This window comes from Tachysurus fulvidraco, chromosome 11 (genome assembly GCF_022655615.1).
Source record: "Tachysurus fulvidraco isolate hzauxx_2018 chromosome 11, HZAU_PFXX_2.0, whole genome shotgun sequence".
NCBI lineage: Eukaryota > Metazoa > Chordata > Actinopteri > Siluriformes > Bagridae > Tachysurus > Tachysurus fulvidraco.
In genome coordinates, this window is record NC_062528.1 from 4,987,573 (window position 1) to 5,004,879 (window position 17,307).

General features: G+C 40.1%; 1 protein-coding gene across 1 annotated transcript; it reads right to left on the minus strand.

Moving 5' to 3' along the window:
- Window positions 1–211: 211 nt before the first annotated feature.
- Window positions 212–1,561, minus strand: LOC113636750 (vacuolar protein sorting-associated protein 37B-like). Its single transcript, XM_047820904.1, has 4 exons — window positions 1,439–1,561; window positions 883–1,065; window positions 707–844; window positions 212–622 (listed from the first exon to the last, which is right to left on the minus strand). The coding sequence occupies exons 1-4, from the start codon at window positions 1,559–1,561 to the stop codon at window positions 212–214; spliced, it is 855 nt and encodes a 284-aa protein (XP_047676860.1).
- Window positions 1,562–17,307: the final 15,746 nt, after the last annotated feature.

Here is a 17,307-nt window from a genome sequence, read left to right on the forward strand (position 1 = left end):
AAAGCTTTTATCAATAGACAGAGACACAAAGCAGCTTTACAGTACTATAGAGGGAAAAAAATCTCTTGACAGGAAGCAGAATAAAAAAGGAACCCTTTCTCCACTCCAGGATGTTGCATGCTATATTAATCTTAATAGTTCATCTTAATACTACACACACTTTATATATTAATGTAGCTCTGCAGAGATACAACTTCATTGTGCATGGTCTCTAGTCTTTTTTGAAATATTGTAATTGGCCTTCAGACTGAGGCCATGTTTTCTTAAATTCTTGTGAATTCCCTGCATTATTTTTGTGCATTAATGGCAAGCACAGGTCGGCATGTGCATAGTGGCTAAGACGAGGTAGGAATGGTGGTTTAACAGGATAGCCTATTAATGGAAATATGGAACAAGGGAGTATAATAGATGGAGAGGTGCTATAGAACATATTCATTACACCAGGTGTTGTCTGGTCACTTGAAAAAACTTCCTTTCTCCGATTTCTCATTGTTTGTATGTAGACATCCTGCAGTTTCTCTAGCTGGACCAGGTGAACATGGTAGAACTTCTGAATGCTTTGAAAAGAGTCCACAAAATCTACCAGCAACATTTTACCCTCCATAAACTTCTGTCCAAGACTCTAAAACAGTAAAAACAAATGTTTGTCTCTTTCTTTTTACATTTACATTGACAATTGTACATATATAAAATATTAAACATGTACCTCAGATTCATGTGTAAGATGAACAAGCTTTTCTTTTAGAAGCTGATGAGTTGCCTTAAGGCTTAGATGTCCATTCAACCTGTCTATGTGTTTTAAAATTAAAAGCAAAATTGTAAAAATACTTCTGTATTTCTGGGACTGAATGCTTAAAATATTAGCACAATAGCTTGCTAAACTTCACACTTACCTGACTTCTTCTGTTTGTGTCTTTCTGAGGTGATAAGCTGGCTGAGAAGCTGGTACCTTTCTGCTAGTAGTGCTTTCTTGTATTTCAGATATGGCTGATAGGATAAATTTTGTTGTGCAAGCTTGCGGTTTGATGTGCACAAAACCTCTTTCTGTCTCTGAAGTTCCTGGAACTGAATGTGAAAACACAGAATGAGGGAATAAAACAACAAACTGGCTGATTTAATGTTATTCAGCCATCTGTAGATGAAGCTCAAACATGTGAATAAATAATGCTTTTAATTAATTAGAATTGCACATTTTAGGGCAATTCCAATGCAACAAAGAATCCTAATTATATTAGAATTAAATAAATACAGCAGTTGCTGGGTAATGCAATTTAATTACTACACTATACAGACTGTACTACACATATACACACAGATTAGCATACAGAGAAGCTCAGGAACTTATATTATAGCTGTTTGGTATTTGTTTTTTATTTTAGATATTTTTTTTGGTTAGATTAATCATTTTTAATGTCTACAGTAATCGAAGAAAGACTACCTTTGGGTTATTCCTGGCAGTGCACAGCAGTGTCTCATCATCTCCCAACAAATCCCACAGCTGCCTCTGTTTTAAATACTTGAGGCCCTCAGTATGAATGCTGGAGTCCCATCTATGGTGCATTTGTATCCTAATATTTCAAAAGTTAATATACTGTAATAAACTAAAAAGATAACAGCTTTCTGATGCTCTACCTGGCGAGTGTGTTGGAGTTGTACATTAGCATGTGTGATGTCTGCCCCCAGTTTCAGCCTTGCTGAGGTTTTGGGTTTCCACACAGATCAGCAGCCATGTTCAACAGGCATATTTATTTTCTTTTGTAAAGGAAACTTACTCTGCATCTGCATGAAAACATCACTTTCTTTTAAAAATGTTATGTTATAACTATGTTTGCATTAATATAATGGATAAATTTAACAATTAATTATATCAATAATTAATAACACTAGACACACAAGAGTCTGTAATCATTACAGGTGCACTGATAGCAAATCAACCTTACAGCTCATCTGTTCTGCAAATTCTACAGTCTTCCTAATTCACCAGTATAATGTATAATATATTACACAATTTACCAGTTGAAGTGCTTAGAATTGAAAATTTTGAAAATGAAAATGGAGAATTAGCTGAGAAAGAATGGTGATTAGATTTTGGCGGCATCTAGTGTTTAAAAATCTATATTTCCTTTTTTAATAATAAAACTTTCTTTATTAGGAACATTTTATTAAGGAGCCTTATTAAAACTGGCTCGTTGCCCTCAGTTCTTGTTAAATAGAAAAAAGAAAGGTGCTCTGTTGGCTTGGGTCTGATGACACATTAGGCCACTTCACTATGACATCATTTGTTCTTGTGATATGGTACAATTACCATGCTCCAAACAGCAATTATAAGAAGTATAAACTTGGCCATAAAATGATGCACCTGGTCAGAAACATTAATTTAATATTATTTGACGTTCAGACCCAGTGAGTGGCTAGAAAACATTACATATTAAGGCAGGTTGGATCCATGTGACTGATGTGGTGGAAATTTTTACTCTAAAGATGTTTATAAGGTCTTGTCCTTCTATACTTTTCCCTTGTAACTGTTGTGGCTAGAAACTGTCATTGCCAGCGGTTGTTTTCTTAGATTATGACAAGGGTAGAAGGGACTGGAGACGAGTTCTTGGGAATCAAGCATAAACAGCTTCCAGTAAACCTTCTAGTAGTCCTTCTAGCATACCTTGGCAGGTCCAGGTTAGCTTGATCAGGAGATGAACAGGCGGTGATTTTCAGCCAATGATTGATGATGTTTTGCTTTTACATGTCTTCTTTGTTTGAATTCTGTTTCTGTCTATAAAATCTTAATGTAATCAATGATCAGGGCCCTTTTTCTCTCATAGAGTCCTGCTGGTTAGCTGAACACAACAAACTGTGAAACCTTTTTTACTCTTGCCCATGCCTGCCAGTGTGATATTTTATACTTTAATTCTCTTAAACTCAAACTTCCATGACAAGTTGGCATAGTCAGCAGAACTCTGTGTGTGAGGGTTGACTTTGGTGATTCCCGGGGAGGCTTCTAGGCATTGAGCTTTGAACTCTGTTAACTAGACGACAAAACATTGCTGTTCAAATAACAAAAAACATTAAACTATTATGTACCCAGAATAACATTAGTGTGAACAATTACCAGTGCTAACATATTGAAAGCATTTACATATACAACTATAATGAACAGTGTACATTCTCCAGTTGAAAAGGGCAGCGATCCGCCTACACCCTTGTACATTCACAAATCCAGAATATCTCTGGGTTTTATCTGTCGTCCATATCTGGTTTTGTAAATGGTGGGTTTGGAAAAAAAATCTGCCTGCCCAGGTGTATCTGAAATGTCATTTCCAGATGTTGTACGAGGCTCATCATCAGCATCACTTAAAGCCTGATTAGAGTCACTACAGTGCAGTTCTGGTGCATACAGTAGGTGACGTCTGTTTCGTCGGTATTCCTGTCCATCGGCCGTACGCACATGATATGATCTCTCAGCCTTGGCTGCTTTGATGATGGTAGCTGGCTTCCAGTACCCTTACAGCTGATGACCTTTGGTAGAAGTTGCTGATTGGTATTGAGAAGGGATGATCGGAGATGGCGACTCATTAACAGCTGAGCCGGGGACTTAAAACCATCTACTGGGCAGTTGGCAATATTCCAGGAGACTGAGGTACGGGTCACTTTTATCAGCCTTTGCCTTTTCCAGCAACCTTTTGGCAGTGTCCACAGATTTCTCTGCCAATCTGTTACTTTGCGGATAGTATGGGCTTGTGGTGGTATGTGTGAATTCCCATGCTTTAACAAATGACTCAAACTCGCCCGAACTATACTGAGGGCCGTTATCTGAAATGACGGTCTCTGGGATCCCATGTCGTGCGAAGGCAGCTTCCAGCTTGTGTATAACAGCGGTAGAAGTTATAGTCAGATAGTCCTCATTGTTCCAGGTAAACAAATCAGTAGCCACTATTTACCATGGCCTATCTGGGATTCTGTGACTGATCATGGGCTCTTTGGTGAAAAAAGGCAATATGTGAGGCAGATTGAACATTTGCTAATGATGCTCTCTATTTCTTTTCCCATCCCAGGCCAGAACATGATGTCACAGGCTCTCTGCTTGCATTTCTCAATGCCCAGGTGACTGGCATGTAGACTTTATAACATGTCTGGACGAGGACCTGTGGGCATTATAATCTTTTCACCTTTGAAGATTATTCCATGCAGGTATGAGAGCTCATCGCGGTGATTCCAAATTTCTGACACAATCAAGGGGCACTTTTTCTTTTCCTCAGGCCAGCCGTTTTGTATGACTTTCTTTAGTTTCTGAAACTAAGGGTCTTTTCTTGTTTCAGTTCTAATTTCCTCCAGCTTTGAGTCACTGACAGGAAGGCTGCTGTACACAGTGTGCACCTAAATGTCCATGTCTTCAGTAAAGCTCATATCCTGGTCAGAAAGTGACTTTCTTGAGAGCCGATATACAATGGTGACGTTGTACTTCTGTAGCTGAAGGATCATTCTCTGTAGTCTTGGACGAACTGAAGCCAGGGGTTTCCTCATTATGGACTCCAGGGGCTTGTGGTCACTCTCAATGACAATTTGGCGGCCATAGATGTATTGATGGAAACGTTTACAGCCAAACAACACAGCAAAAAGCTACTTTTCAATTTGAGCGTAATTGACTTCACTCTCAGAGAGGGACTTAGATGCATATGCAACCGGCCTTTTATCTTGCAGCAAAACTGCCCCAAGTCCGTATTTTGAAGCGTCGACCTGTAGTCTGAGCTCTTTGACAAGGTCAAAATATGCTAAGACTGGGCCTGGTTCACATGTGAGCAACTCTTTTACTTTCCTGAAGGCTTTGTCATGGTGGTCATCCCAGACAAACTCACTCGACTCCTTCAGGCATTGACGTAATGGTGTGTTAACATCAGCAAGGCCAGGTGCAAAATTAGAGAGATAATTAATTGATCATACCCAGCACTGTCTCGAGCTCTCCTTTGTCTTTGGGTGGCTTCATGCTTCTTACAGCAGTGACTTTTGCAGGGTCAGGTTTTACCCCTTCAGCAGTGAGTAGATGTCCAAAATAGCTCAGTTATTTTGATAAATTTAGCTATCCATGTTACTGAATAACAGGATGTATTTATTTTTTCCACCTATTTCTGATTGTTGGTCTATTTTTTGGAAGATAAATAAAAAAATGTTTTTTTTAAATTATTATTATTACTTTCATGCAGAATCACCTCTGACCCTACAGGTTGTAAGAATAGAAATGATGTGGCTTGAAGGTATTCATCACAAATACCATTTAGCCCTCATTCATCTGGAAAATAAAGACACTTACATACAAAGACTTTCATAGACTTTAGTTCAGCATTCAATACAATCATCCCTCAACACCTGATTTGGGAATCTGAGCCTGCTGGGACTAAACACCTCCCTCTGCAAGTGGATCCTGGACTTCCTGAATGGGAGACCTCAGTCAGTCCGGATCAGGAACAACATCTCCAGCACCACCACACTGAACACTGGGGCCCCTCAGGGCTGCGTGCTCAGTCCACTGCTGTTCACTCTGCTGACTCACGACTGTGCAGCAATGCACAGCAATCATATTATCAAGTTCGCAGATGACGCGACCGTGGTGGGTCTCATAAATGAGAACGACGAGTCAGCATACAGGGAGGAGGTGCAACATCTAACTACCTTGTGTAGAGCCAACAACCTTTCTCTGAATGTGGATAAAACTAAAGAGATGGTTGTCGACTTCAGAAGAGCACAGAGCGACCACTCTCGACGGATCATCTGTAGAGATCATCAAGAGCACCAAATTTCTTGGTGTTAATTTAGCGGAGAACCTCACGTGGTCACTCAACAGCAGCGCCATCACCAAGAAAGCCCAGCAGCGTATCTACGTCCTACGAAGGCTGAGAAAGGCACATCTCCCTCCCCCCATCCTGACCATGTTCTACAGAGGGACGACTGAGAGCATCCTGAGCAGCTGCATCACTGTCTGATTTGGGAAGTGCACGATTGATAAACAGATAGTGAGGACTTCATTCATTTAGAAGAAGATCACTGGGGTCTCTCTTCCCTCTATCATGGACACTTACACCACATGCTGCATCTGCAAAGCCAACAGCATTGTGGATCACCCCCCCCCCCACACACACACACACACAATTCACCCTCCTGCCGTCTGGAAAAAAGGTATCGAAGCATTTGGGCCCTCAGGACCAGACTGTGTAACAGTTTCTTCCCACAAGCCATCAGACTCCTCAATACCTGAACTGAACTGTACTGAGCACAACATACACACACATCATCTGTATGGACTGCACAGACCCACACAAAACACACACACTGACACATCAAACTGTTTAAATGCTGCTTACATCCATAAAACTGTTTACATGCTGCTTTGCACACTTTTTTGCTCTTTTGCACAAACTGTCCAACATTTCAGCCATTTTGCACATACTATACTGTACAATATTTCTGTCATTTGCTGTTTTTGCACAATTCTATATATTATCTCAAGACCTGCTGCTAAGAAACTGTTCATTCTAATGTTACTGCACGAAATACTGTATTGTTTGAACATTTAGTATTCACATACAGTATTTACACTGGTCGGTCGGTGCTGTTTCTGTTTACTGTTTATTGTCTTTTGTGTATTATATTTTTTGTACTTTTTGTATTGTCTTGTAACTTTTTGTCTGCACTGCCTTTTGTCCTGCACTGCCTTTTGTCCTGCACTGTCTTTTGTCCTGCACTGTCTTGGCTGTCTTGTTAGTCTTGTCCTGCACTGTTTGCACCAGGTTGCACAGCTGCACTTTATGTGGCTAAGACTACAGTACTTACAAGTCCTTAGCCCTGTCTTTGCTTTATGTAGCACCATGATCCTGGAGAAACGTCTCATATCACTGTGTACTGCAACAGCTATATATGGTTGAAATGACAATAAAAGCTTCTTGACTTGACTTGACCAAGGCACTGTCACTTGACATGTCAACATGACATTGTTGAAGGTCTTGCCATGCATGTGCACTGCAGGATATCCATGTTATTAGACCCTTAATAGTAAATGAAGGAATAGTTCACTTATAAATCCCCACAATGAAATGGAGTGAGTTGGAATGAGACATGCGTCACATGGTGGTGGTTTTATTGTAAACTGGATTATTTTGAATGTGTTGACCAAATGGCCTTCGTGTAATAAATAACTTGGCATTTTTAATCCCTTAAACAACTCACTATATTACTAAAAAGTGTCAAATTCATGTCTGACAACAATGCATATTTCTTTTGTTATTTTGTATTAAAAGTTATTTCTATACCTCCCTTTGATTTTGCTATTAGATGTAATATACATCTAAGCACACCAGTGAATTCAGTTATTACCATGCACAATGCCTCAGTAAGGATTCATCACTAAAATGGTCTCCATCCTCTTATTTCTTCTACAGATTTTAGCAATCACGGAGAGAACATTCAGCATTATCATAAAGGCAGAAAAGGTTAAATAATAAGTGACATACAATTCCTACTGTTAGTTCCTTTACAGATACATTTCATGTTAATTTGAAGAGTTGCATTTGTATTTTATCATTCCACAGTGTAGGATGAGCATGGCCATGAGCAGACTCTACCGTAGCAACAGTTGCTATGCAACAAGGAGCATGCATTGTTGCTTAGTATCTTGTAGAAATCTCCCCAGACTGATCTAGGTTTCATTGAAATCCATATTCTCACATTCTTTTGTATTCTCTGTCAGTGTGGCTGAGACACTATCGTTTGAATACTTTACACAATTTAATTTCATTTCCAGCATTTAGCAGACGCCCTTATCCTGGGCGACTTACATTTTTATCACATTTTATACAACTGAGCAATTTTGGGTTAAGGGACTTGCTCAGGGGCCCAGCAGTGGCAGCTTGGTGGACCTGGTAATTGAACTCACAACCGTCCAATTGGTAGTCTAGCACCTCAACCACTAGTGTGTTGTGAAGTAATTTGGATATACATTTTTTTTTTACATACTTTTACATAGTAATCAAGTTTCAAATATTTCTGTGGTAAGTATTTTATTGTGTTTATTACAGTTAACTAATTAATGCTTATAATGGCCAATAATTTCTGACATAATAAAGTAAAATAATAAAGTAAATAAAAAAGAGTAAGAAGAAGAAGAAGAAGAAGAAGAAGAAGAAGAAGAAGAAGAAGAAGAAGTAAAGATAAATTCAAAATTTCATCCTTCCCTTTCACTTTTTTCAAATAACTATTTCAATTTGTCTCTGAACGCATTCAATTTCCTTCCCTCAGCCAATAGAGGGCAGCACATAACAATGATGTGCTCTAGACTGTGTGGTTATGAGACCTCTAACATATTTCAACAGATCCAATTCTCTGTACAATCTGTTTGAAATAGCTAACGTTCATGAGTATTTTGTGCATACACATTTAACAATCAACTGAACTCATTATAATTCAGCTTTGGTTCATGCTGTTGTCTTGTTAATGAAATATGGTCAGTCACTGAGATGGTCTACAGAAACAAATAGCTTTTGGATTGGGAAAATTTGCAGGATATGACTGCATGTCAGCTCATCAAGCTTCTTAGCTTTTCTGATGATGCACTGTGGGGTTTCAATGTCTCTTTTGCAGCTTCAGTCCATGTCCACTTTGGTAATATTAACAAGGTGTGGACCTATGGTGCGAACATGTGATTAGGGCCTGATCACACTAGCTAGCATACTTGTGTGTATGTAGTGTCTAGTTTCTAATTTATGAAGAGTCATGTGTGCAAATGAAGGAAAAGAGAAGGCAATTTTTTTTTAATAAAGAGAAGGCAAATTTTTTTGAGATTACCTACAGGCACTGGTCAGGTAATCACCAAACAGTAAACTAGGGCATTAGACAAAATAGAAGAATGCAGACTCATGAAAAGTGCCCCTCCCAAAGGGTTCACTCAGAGAGTACTGGCCTTTCTGAAGGTTAAGGAGGAATAGCCATCTGGTGAATGGTGAAGGGACTGGGTACCACTGGCTTGAGGTGGAATACATGGAATCAAGCTTATAGACTTATTGTGTATTTAGGACTCACAAACCTGTGGCAAATGTCTTGCATGTGGTTCTCATATGTCTCAAGCCATCAACCATACCCTGTCAGCAGGCTAATGTTACAGGTGTGGAACCCTGTGTTGGTTGGCATGACTCTTGTGGGTTTAGATGGCTTGCTCAAAACTTTGGTGGGTGCTGATGATTAACCACATCAGAATTATCTGCTGCCAGTCAGTATGGCTAGCATTGCATAGGAACAGTGGGGGGATTGTTAACAGAAGTGTACAGTTAACAGTTTATTTATGTTGTTTTAAGACTTCCATTGACCCAACTGTTAAGAAACTTAAGTTCCAGAACAGAGAAAAGTTATGATGCATGCCTTCACTGTACCCTACTGGAGGATTGGGAAGATTATGGAGAAGTGAAGGTGTAATAAGTTTGGAAGGTTCAAAAACAGCAGCACAGCTGAATCCTAGGCAGAGGTAGAATGGCACTAAGAACTAGTCCTACTGAGAGTAAGGTCCAGTAGTCCAATCTTGAAATTACAAGAGACAGAACAAGCACCTGGGTGGCCTCTGTGGATAAAAATGAACAAATCCTTCTGAAATGTTAAAAAGAAATCAGATTAGCAATGTGAGAGGAGAAGGGAGGGATCCAGAGTGGGTTTTACTGTCGGTGAGGCTGGCCCCAACACTGTCTGTTTTTAAATCTAATCTTAAAACATATTTTTATTCTTCATCATTTAACACAGATTAGAAGTGTGTCTGTTGTCTTTTCCTTTGCTGTTTCACTCTTTTATGTCAGAATGTACAGCGTCAATTTTGGTCAAATAAACTGTGCTCTAGAAATAAAATAATCTTAAAACTAGTATAGGGTGGTTTGGGTAGAAGTGAAGGTCTGGCACATTATTTTAATCTCCTCATCATAAAATGTGGCAAAGACTTCAGCAGTCATGTTCTGATTTATTTTACTTTCACTTTCACAAGAAATCTTTCTGGGTTTACAAAATAGAAGGCATCTCACATTGTTGTGTACAGTTGTAGCAAAACGTTTTAAGAATGACACAAATATTGATTTTCCCAAAGTCTGCTGCTTAATTGTTTTTTAGATCTTTTTGTCAATGGCTTTTATTCACAATTACATTAAGTTTAGGCAAAGAGTCAATATTTGCTGTCAATATTTCCAATCAATCTCACTGGGATTAAACTCTGGGGAGTTTCCTGGCCATGGACCTAAAATCTTTATGTTTTGTTCCCAGAGTCATTTAGTTATTACTTTTGCCTTAAGGCAAGGTACTCCATCATGCTGGAAAGGTTCTTGTTTTTCACTTGGATGGTTGAGAGAAGATGCGCCTGGAGGATGTTTTTGCATCATTATTTATTCATGGCTGTGTTCTTGGGCAAAATTGAGTGAGCCCACTCCCTTGGATGAGAAGAAACCACACATTTGAATGTCTCAGGATGCTTTACTAAAGAAATGGCTCAGCTTTTCTTATCCGAACAAGTTTTTTCCCCGGATTCCCCTGAAAGGGTAATCATCAGAGAAAATGACTTTACCCCAGTCCTCAGCAGTCCAATCCCAAAGACTTTGCCTCACTGTGCATGCAGATGCACTCCCACCTGCCTGCTGCCATACCTGAGCAAGCTCTACACTGGTGGAGCACCAATCCCACAGCTGAATCAATTTGCTGGACATTCTTGGGTGCCCTGAACCTCTCACCTGTGTTAACAAGAGAATCACTGACATGATATCAGGTGGTCCTTTTGTGTCAAGGCTGAAATTCAGTGGAAACTATTTATTTTCATGGCAAAGAGGGACTTTGCAATTAATTGCAATTCATCTGATCACACTTTATAACATTCTGGAGTCATAACTGAGGCAGCAGACTTTGTGAAAATTAATATTTGTGTCATTCTCAAAACCTTTGGCCAAGGCTGTATTTCAACAGGACCATGGTGAACACTACAGTATGCAGAACTACATAATGTTTGTACATTACAGTATGTAGTTCTGCATACTGTAATGTTCACCATTGTCCTGTTGAAATGACATATCCACTCGACTGGTTTTTTAATGACTCCTTGTGGTGTTAACAGGCATGCTATGTTTACTTATCTAGGTTTGTTATACAATGTTATTTTGCTTTATGTTGAAGATTTGCTTATTATATAATATAGTTATAATTAACGGTGTATGCAATTATCATACTTGTTAATGTTATTACTCATAATTTGTCATTAGTGGTATACTAATTCAATTCAATTCGAGTTTATTTGTATAGCACTTTTTACAATTGACATTGTCTCAAAGTGGTTTTACAGAACAAAAACAAAATTCAAGATTAATATTAGACATATTTAAATGTGTTTGTATTTATACCCAATGAGCAAGTCTGAGGTGACTCAGTCAGCAGTGGCAAGGAAAAACTCCCCAGAATGGAAGGAAGAAACCTTGAGAGGAACCTGACTCAAAGGGGAACACATCCTCATATGGGTGACACTGGAGGGTGTGATTATAAATATACAGTCTGACAAATGTTGTATTGATGCAAAAGATCACATGGAGTTCACATCTCTTCTTTAGTATCGCAGAGTGTAACTGGAGCTGGTACATCTCTAGATGCCTCAAGATTCTCACAGAGTCTGCCTCATCTCAGACAGAAGACAATCGGAGCTAATAGTGCACAATATTATGGGACGTACTGTATTATGTGTGCGCCTGACTAAAGAGATCAGTTTTTAATCTGCTGGGAAAGTGTGTCTGAGCTCCGAACACTATCAGGAAGACTATTCCAAAGTTTGGGAGCTAAATACGAAAGTAGACCACCTTTAGTAGACTTTAGTAGATATAGATACCGCCTTTAGTAGACTTAGATATTCTGGGAACTATTAGGAGTCCTGAGTTTTTTTTATCTCAGGGAGCATGAAGGATTGTAACGTGTTAGAAGACTAGTTAGATAAATGGGAGCTAAACCATTAAAAGCCTTGTATGTATGTAGCAGCAGTAATCAATTCTAAAATTAACGGGTAGCTCCTTGGGCGCCGCAGCATAAATTGCTGCCCACTGCTCCGGGTGTGTGTTCACGGTGTGTGTGTGTTCACTGCTGTGTGTGTGCACTTTGGATAGGTTAAATGCAGAGAACAAATTCTGAGTATGGGTCACCGTATGTATGTAACGTCACTATAAAATTGTGGTTATATGATCATATTTTCTTGTCCTAGTGAGAACTCTGGCAGCTGCATTTTGGTTCTCACTAGCCTATTAAAGATGCAGGACAACCACCTAGTAATTTATTACAATAGTCCATTCATGAATGTCATGAATGTATGAACTAGCTTCTCAGCATCAGAGACAGACAGGATGTTTCTCAGCTTGGAAATATTTCTAAGGTGGAAGAAGGCTGTTTTTGTAGTATGGGCAATATGATTTTAAAATACAAGTTGCTGGTATATAATAATATAATAATATATGGTAATATAAGGTATATGATAATATATTTTATGATAATAATAATATATGTTATTTTTATTTTAGCCGGCCATAAGAGCTTCTTTTTTTTAAATTATCTTTAATCAGACACCTGTGGTGGGCTCATATTACCAAGATTAGAATCATTGTGGATGTGATTTCATCGATACTTTCATGGTACTTCGAGCTTTCTGGATGACCCCACACACCTCTCACACACACTCCTAACCCTCTGCCATTTGGAAAAAAGTACTGATGCATTCTGGCCTTTTGCAACCAGACATTTTCTACCGCTTATCCGAACTTCTCGGGTCATGGGGAGCCTGTGCCTATCTCAGGCGTCATTGGGCATCAAGGCAGGATACACCCTGGACAGAGTGCCAACCCATCGCAGGGCACACACTCTTATTCACTCACACACACACACACTAAGGACAATTTTCCAGAGATGCCAATCAACCTACCATGCATGTCTTTGGACCGGGGGAGGAAACCGGAGTACCCGGAGGAAACCCCCGAGGCACAGGGAGAACATGCAAACTCCACACACACAAGGCGGAGACGGGAATCGAACCCCCAACCCTGGAGGTGTGAGGCAAACGTGCTAACCACTAAGCCACAGTGTCCCCTTGTCCACCGTGTCCCCAAACGTGCCTTTTGCAACCAGACATATTAATTTAAATGCAAATGCAACATGTGAATAATGAGCTGCTTTAAAGAATGGTGACCTGTTGCATGATTTACAAAAAAAGAAACTGAGAAAGGGATGACCTGAAAGAGGCTAACAGGCATTGGATATTTCAGTTCCAGATTCTGGCCCAGAAAGGTGCATCACATACACCTTGAAGGAGGTAAGCTAAGAAAACTATGACCTTCTGCAGGTTAATGTTGTGGGATATATATAATGAGGTCCCCGGCCTAGGACCTCTCCCCCTCCACCACCGCCGGTCTTCGAGATCCCCACCCGGAACCGCTTTGCCCCCCTTCGCAAGGCGGACTGCGACAACGTGATCATCGGAGACTCCATCGTCCGCCATGTCCGTGCTACGGTGGCTAAAGGTAAGGCTCGCACTCACTGCTTACCTGGTGCTCGTGTTCTTGATGTCTCTGCACAGGTACCTAGAGTCGTGAGCAGAAACACCAGAGCTGTGGTTCTTCATGTCGGCTCGAATGACACCAGCCTGAGGCAGTCAGAGATCCTGAAGAGGGACTTCAACACCCTGGTGGAGACGGTTCGCAGCACATCGCCCACGACGAGGATCATCATGTCTGGACCACTTCCAACTTACCAGCGAGGAATTGAAAGGTTCAGTAGACTTTTCGCTTTAAATGAATGGTTACAGTCATGGTGTCAGGCTCAGAAACTACTCTTTATCGATAATTGGAATGTTTTCTGGGAGCGTCCTAGGCTATTCCGTGCTGACGGCCTGCACCCCAGCAGAGTTGGAGCGGAGATCCTCTCGGACCACATCTCCAGGGCGCTGAACACCTTCTGACTGGTAAACTACTCTTTAAATTTAAATCTTAATAGCCATCCTTCACCTCAGCACATTGACACAGAAAATGCACACATAGCTCACCCTATAGAAACTGTGTCTGTTCCCCGAGCAGTGAGATCCAAAAGTAAATACACGAGAAGTCCTCGAAATAATCTTACTGTAATTAGACCAGAAAAATGCCAAAGAAACAAACAAAAACAGTTCTTAAAGTTTGGACTTCTGAACATTAGATCTCTTGCACCCAAAGCACTTATTGTAAATGAAATGATCTTAGATAATAGCCTTACTGCACTCTGCCTCACCGAAACGTGGATTAAACCAAATGAATACATCAGTCTAAACGAGTCTACACCATCAGGATATATCTATAAGCACGAGCCTCGTCTGACTGGTCGTGGAGGTGGTGTCGCCACTATCCTTAGTGATACCTCACTGTTACCCAGAGAACACAGCATAGATTTAGTTCTTTTGAAGTGCTCGTCCTTAATGTTACACTATCGCACGTGCACACGAAGAAATCCCTTATGTCTCTTGCTCTAGCGACCGTGTACAGACCCCCAGGGCCCTACACAGTTTTTCTTAGAGAATTCACAGATTTTCTCTCAGACCTATTAGTTAACTTTGACAAAGCATTAATTGTAGGAGACTTTAACATTCATGTTGACGACACAAACGACGCTTTAGGACTCACATTTATGGACTTACTAAACTCACTTGGGCTCAAAAAAAAACATCACTAGTGCAACTCATCAACGTAACCACACACTAGATTTAATAATATCACACAGAATAGAAGTCACTGATATAGATATCATACCCCAAAGTGATGACATCACAGACCATTACCTTATAATGTACACACTACCTGTAGAACAGACTAACTGTGTCCCACCACGTTATCGACTCGGTAGAACCATTATTTCGACCACCAAAGACAGATTCACAAATAACCTGCCTGATCTGTCTGGACTTCTTAATGTACCCTCAAACTCAAACGACTTAGATGCAATGACTAACAGCATAGACGCTATACTCACTAGCACATTAGACACTGTTGCCCCAGTCAGATTACAGAAGGTTAGAGATAAAACACTTGCACCATGGTATAATAGTCACACTCACACCCTCAAGAGAGAAACCCGTAACCTCGAACGGAAATGGAGAAAAACTAAATTAGAGGTGTTTAGAATTGCGTATAAGGACAGTATGTCCAGCTATAGACAGGCTCTAAAAGCTGCTAGGGCTGAGCACCTGAGCAAACTCAGAAAATAACCAGAACAATCCCAGGTTTTTATTTAGCACAGTGGCTAGTTAAACAAAAAATCAGAAATCTGAACACACTATTCCATCACATTTCAGTAGTGAGGACTTTATGAGATTCTTCACTGATAAAATCGAAAGTATCAGGAATAAAATAGGTGACGCCCAACATATGAGAGCAACCAGTGACACAATCTCACCTAAGGCTTTACACAGCTTTACAAGTACAGGACAGGAAGAGTTAGATAAACTTATTACTACAGCTAAATCAACAACATGTTCACTAGACCCCATCCCAACTAAATTACTGAAAGAAGTGTTACATAAAGCTGGTGAGCCTCTTCTTAATATCATTAACTCCTCGTTATCTTTAGGTTACGTCCCGAAGTCTTTTAAGTTGGCAGTTATTAGGCCACTCATCAAAAAACCTAACTTAGACCCTAATGAACTATCAAATTACAGACCTATCTCACACCTCCCGTTTATGTCTAAAATACTTGAAAAGGTTGTGTCTGTTCAACTGAGCTCCTTCTTACAGGAGAGCAACATCCTTGAAGAGTTTCAGTCAGGTTTCAGGCCCCATCATAGCACAGAAACTGCACTTGTTAAAGTTACAAACGACTTGTTCTTAGCTTCGGACCAAGACTGTATGTCACTATTAGTTCTACTTGACCTTAGTGCTGCATTCGACACTATAGATCACAACATTCTTCTAGATCGCTTACAATATTACACAGGTATTCATGGTCAGGCTTTAAGCTGGTTTAGATCCTACCTGTCTGACCGATACCATTTTGTAGAATTAAATGGTGAATCCTCCAGTTTACTACCAGTTAATTATGGGGTCCCTCAAGGATCAGTTCTAGGACCTCTGCTTTTCTCTATATACATGCTTCCATTAGGGAACATTATTAGAAGACATGGGATTAGTTTCCATTGTTATGCTGATGACGCACAGTTATATATCTCATCAAAACCAGATGAAATAGCCACAGTGTCCAAATTAACTCAGTGCCTTAGAGAGATAAAAGACAGGATGAGCTGCAACTTTCTATTGTTAAACTCCGATAAGACTGAAATACTACTCATAGGTCCAAAAACCAGTGCACATAAACTCTCACAACTTAACTCCCATTTAGAGGGATGTACTGTTACTAGTAGCTCGACAGTGAAAGACCTCGGTGTTATATTAGACAGTAACTTGTCTTTTAAAAATCATATCGCCCATACTACCAAAACAGCCTTCTTCCACCTTAGAAACATTGCCAAGCTGAGAAACATCCTGTCTATATCTGATGCTGAGAAGCTAGTTCATGCGTTCATGACCTCTAGACTGGACTATTGCAATGCATTACTAGGTGGTTGTCCTGCATCTTTAATAAATAGGTTACAGTTAGTCCAAAATGCAGCTGCCAGAGTTCTCACTAGGACAAGAAAGTATGACCATATAACCCCAATTTTATCATCTCTACACTGGCTACCTGTTAGGTATAGAATTGACTACAAACTGCTGCTACTTACGTACAAGGCTCTTAATGGTTTAGCTCCCATGTATCTAACTAGTCTTCTAACACGTTACAATCCTTCACGCTCTCTGAGATCATAAAACTCAGGGCTTCTGGTAGTTCCCAGAATATCTAAGTCTACTAAAGGTGGTAGAGCATTTTCTTATTTAGCTCCCAAACTTTGGAATAGTCTTCCTGATAGTGTTCGGGGCGCAGACACACTTTCCCAGTTTAAATGTAGATTAAAAACTCATCTCTTCAGTCAGGCGTACACATAATACATCCCATAATATCATGCACCAGTACATCAGACCAGCGCATTTTTTATGAACGGCAGATATGTTAATCCCTTTCCACTGCTTTTCTCTTTGTACCCATCCCGAGGCATCCAGACACTGTACCAGCTCCCATCGTCCTCTGTGGGACGAAGCCTTTGGACATCCACTGAGCCGAGGCCGACTCTAAGAATCCTGAGACATCTCCAGTTAGACTCTGTGGTACTCAGGAGATCAGAAGTCCTTGAACCTCACACCAATACAACATTTAACTGACTGTATA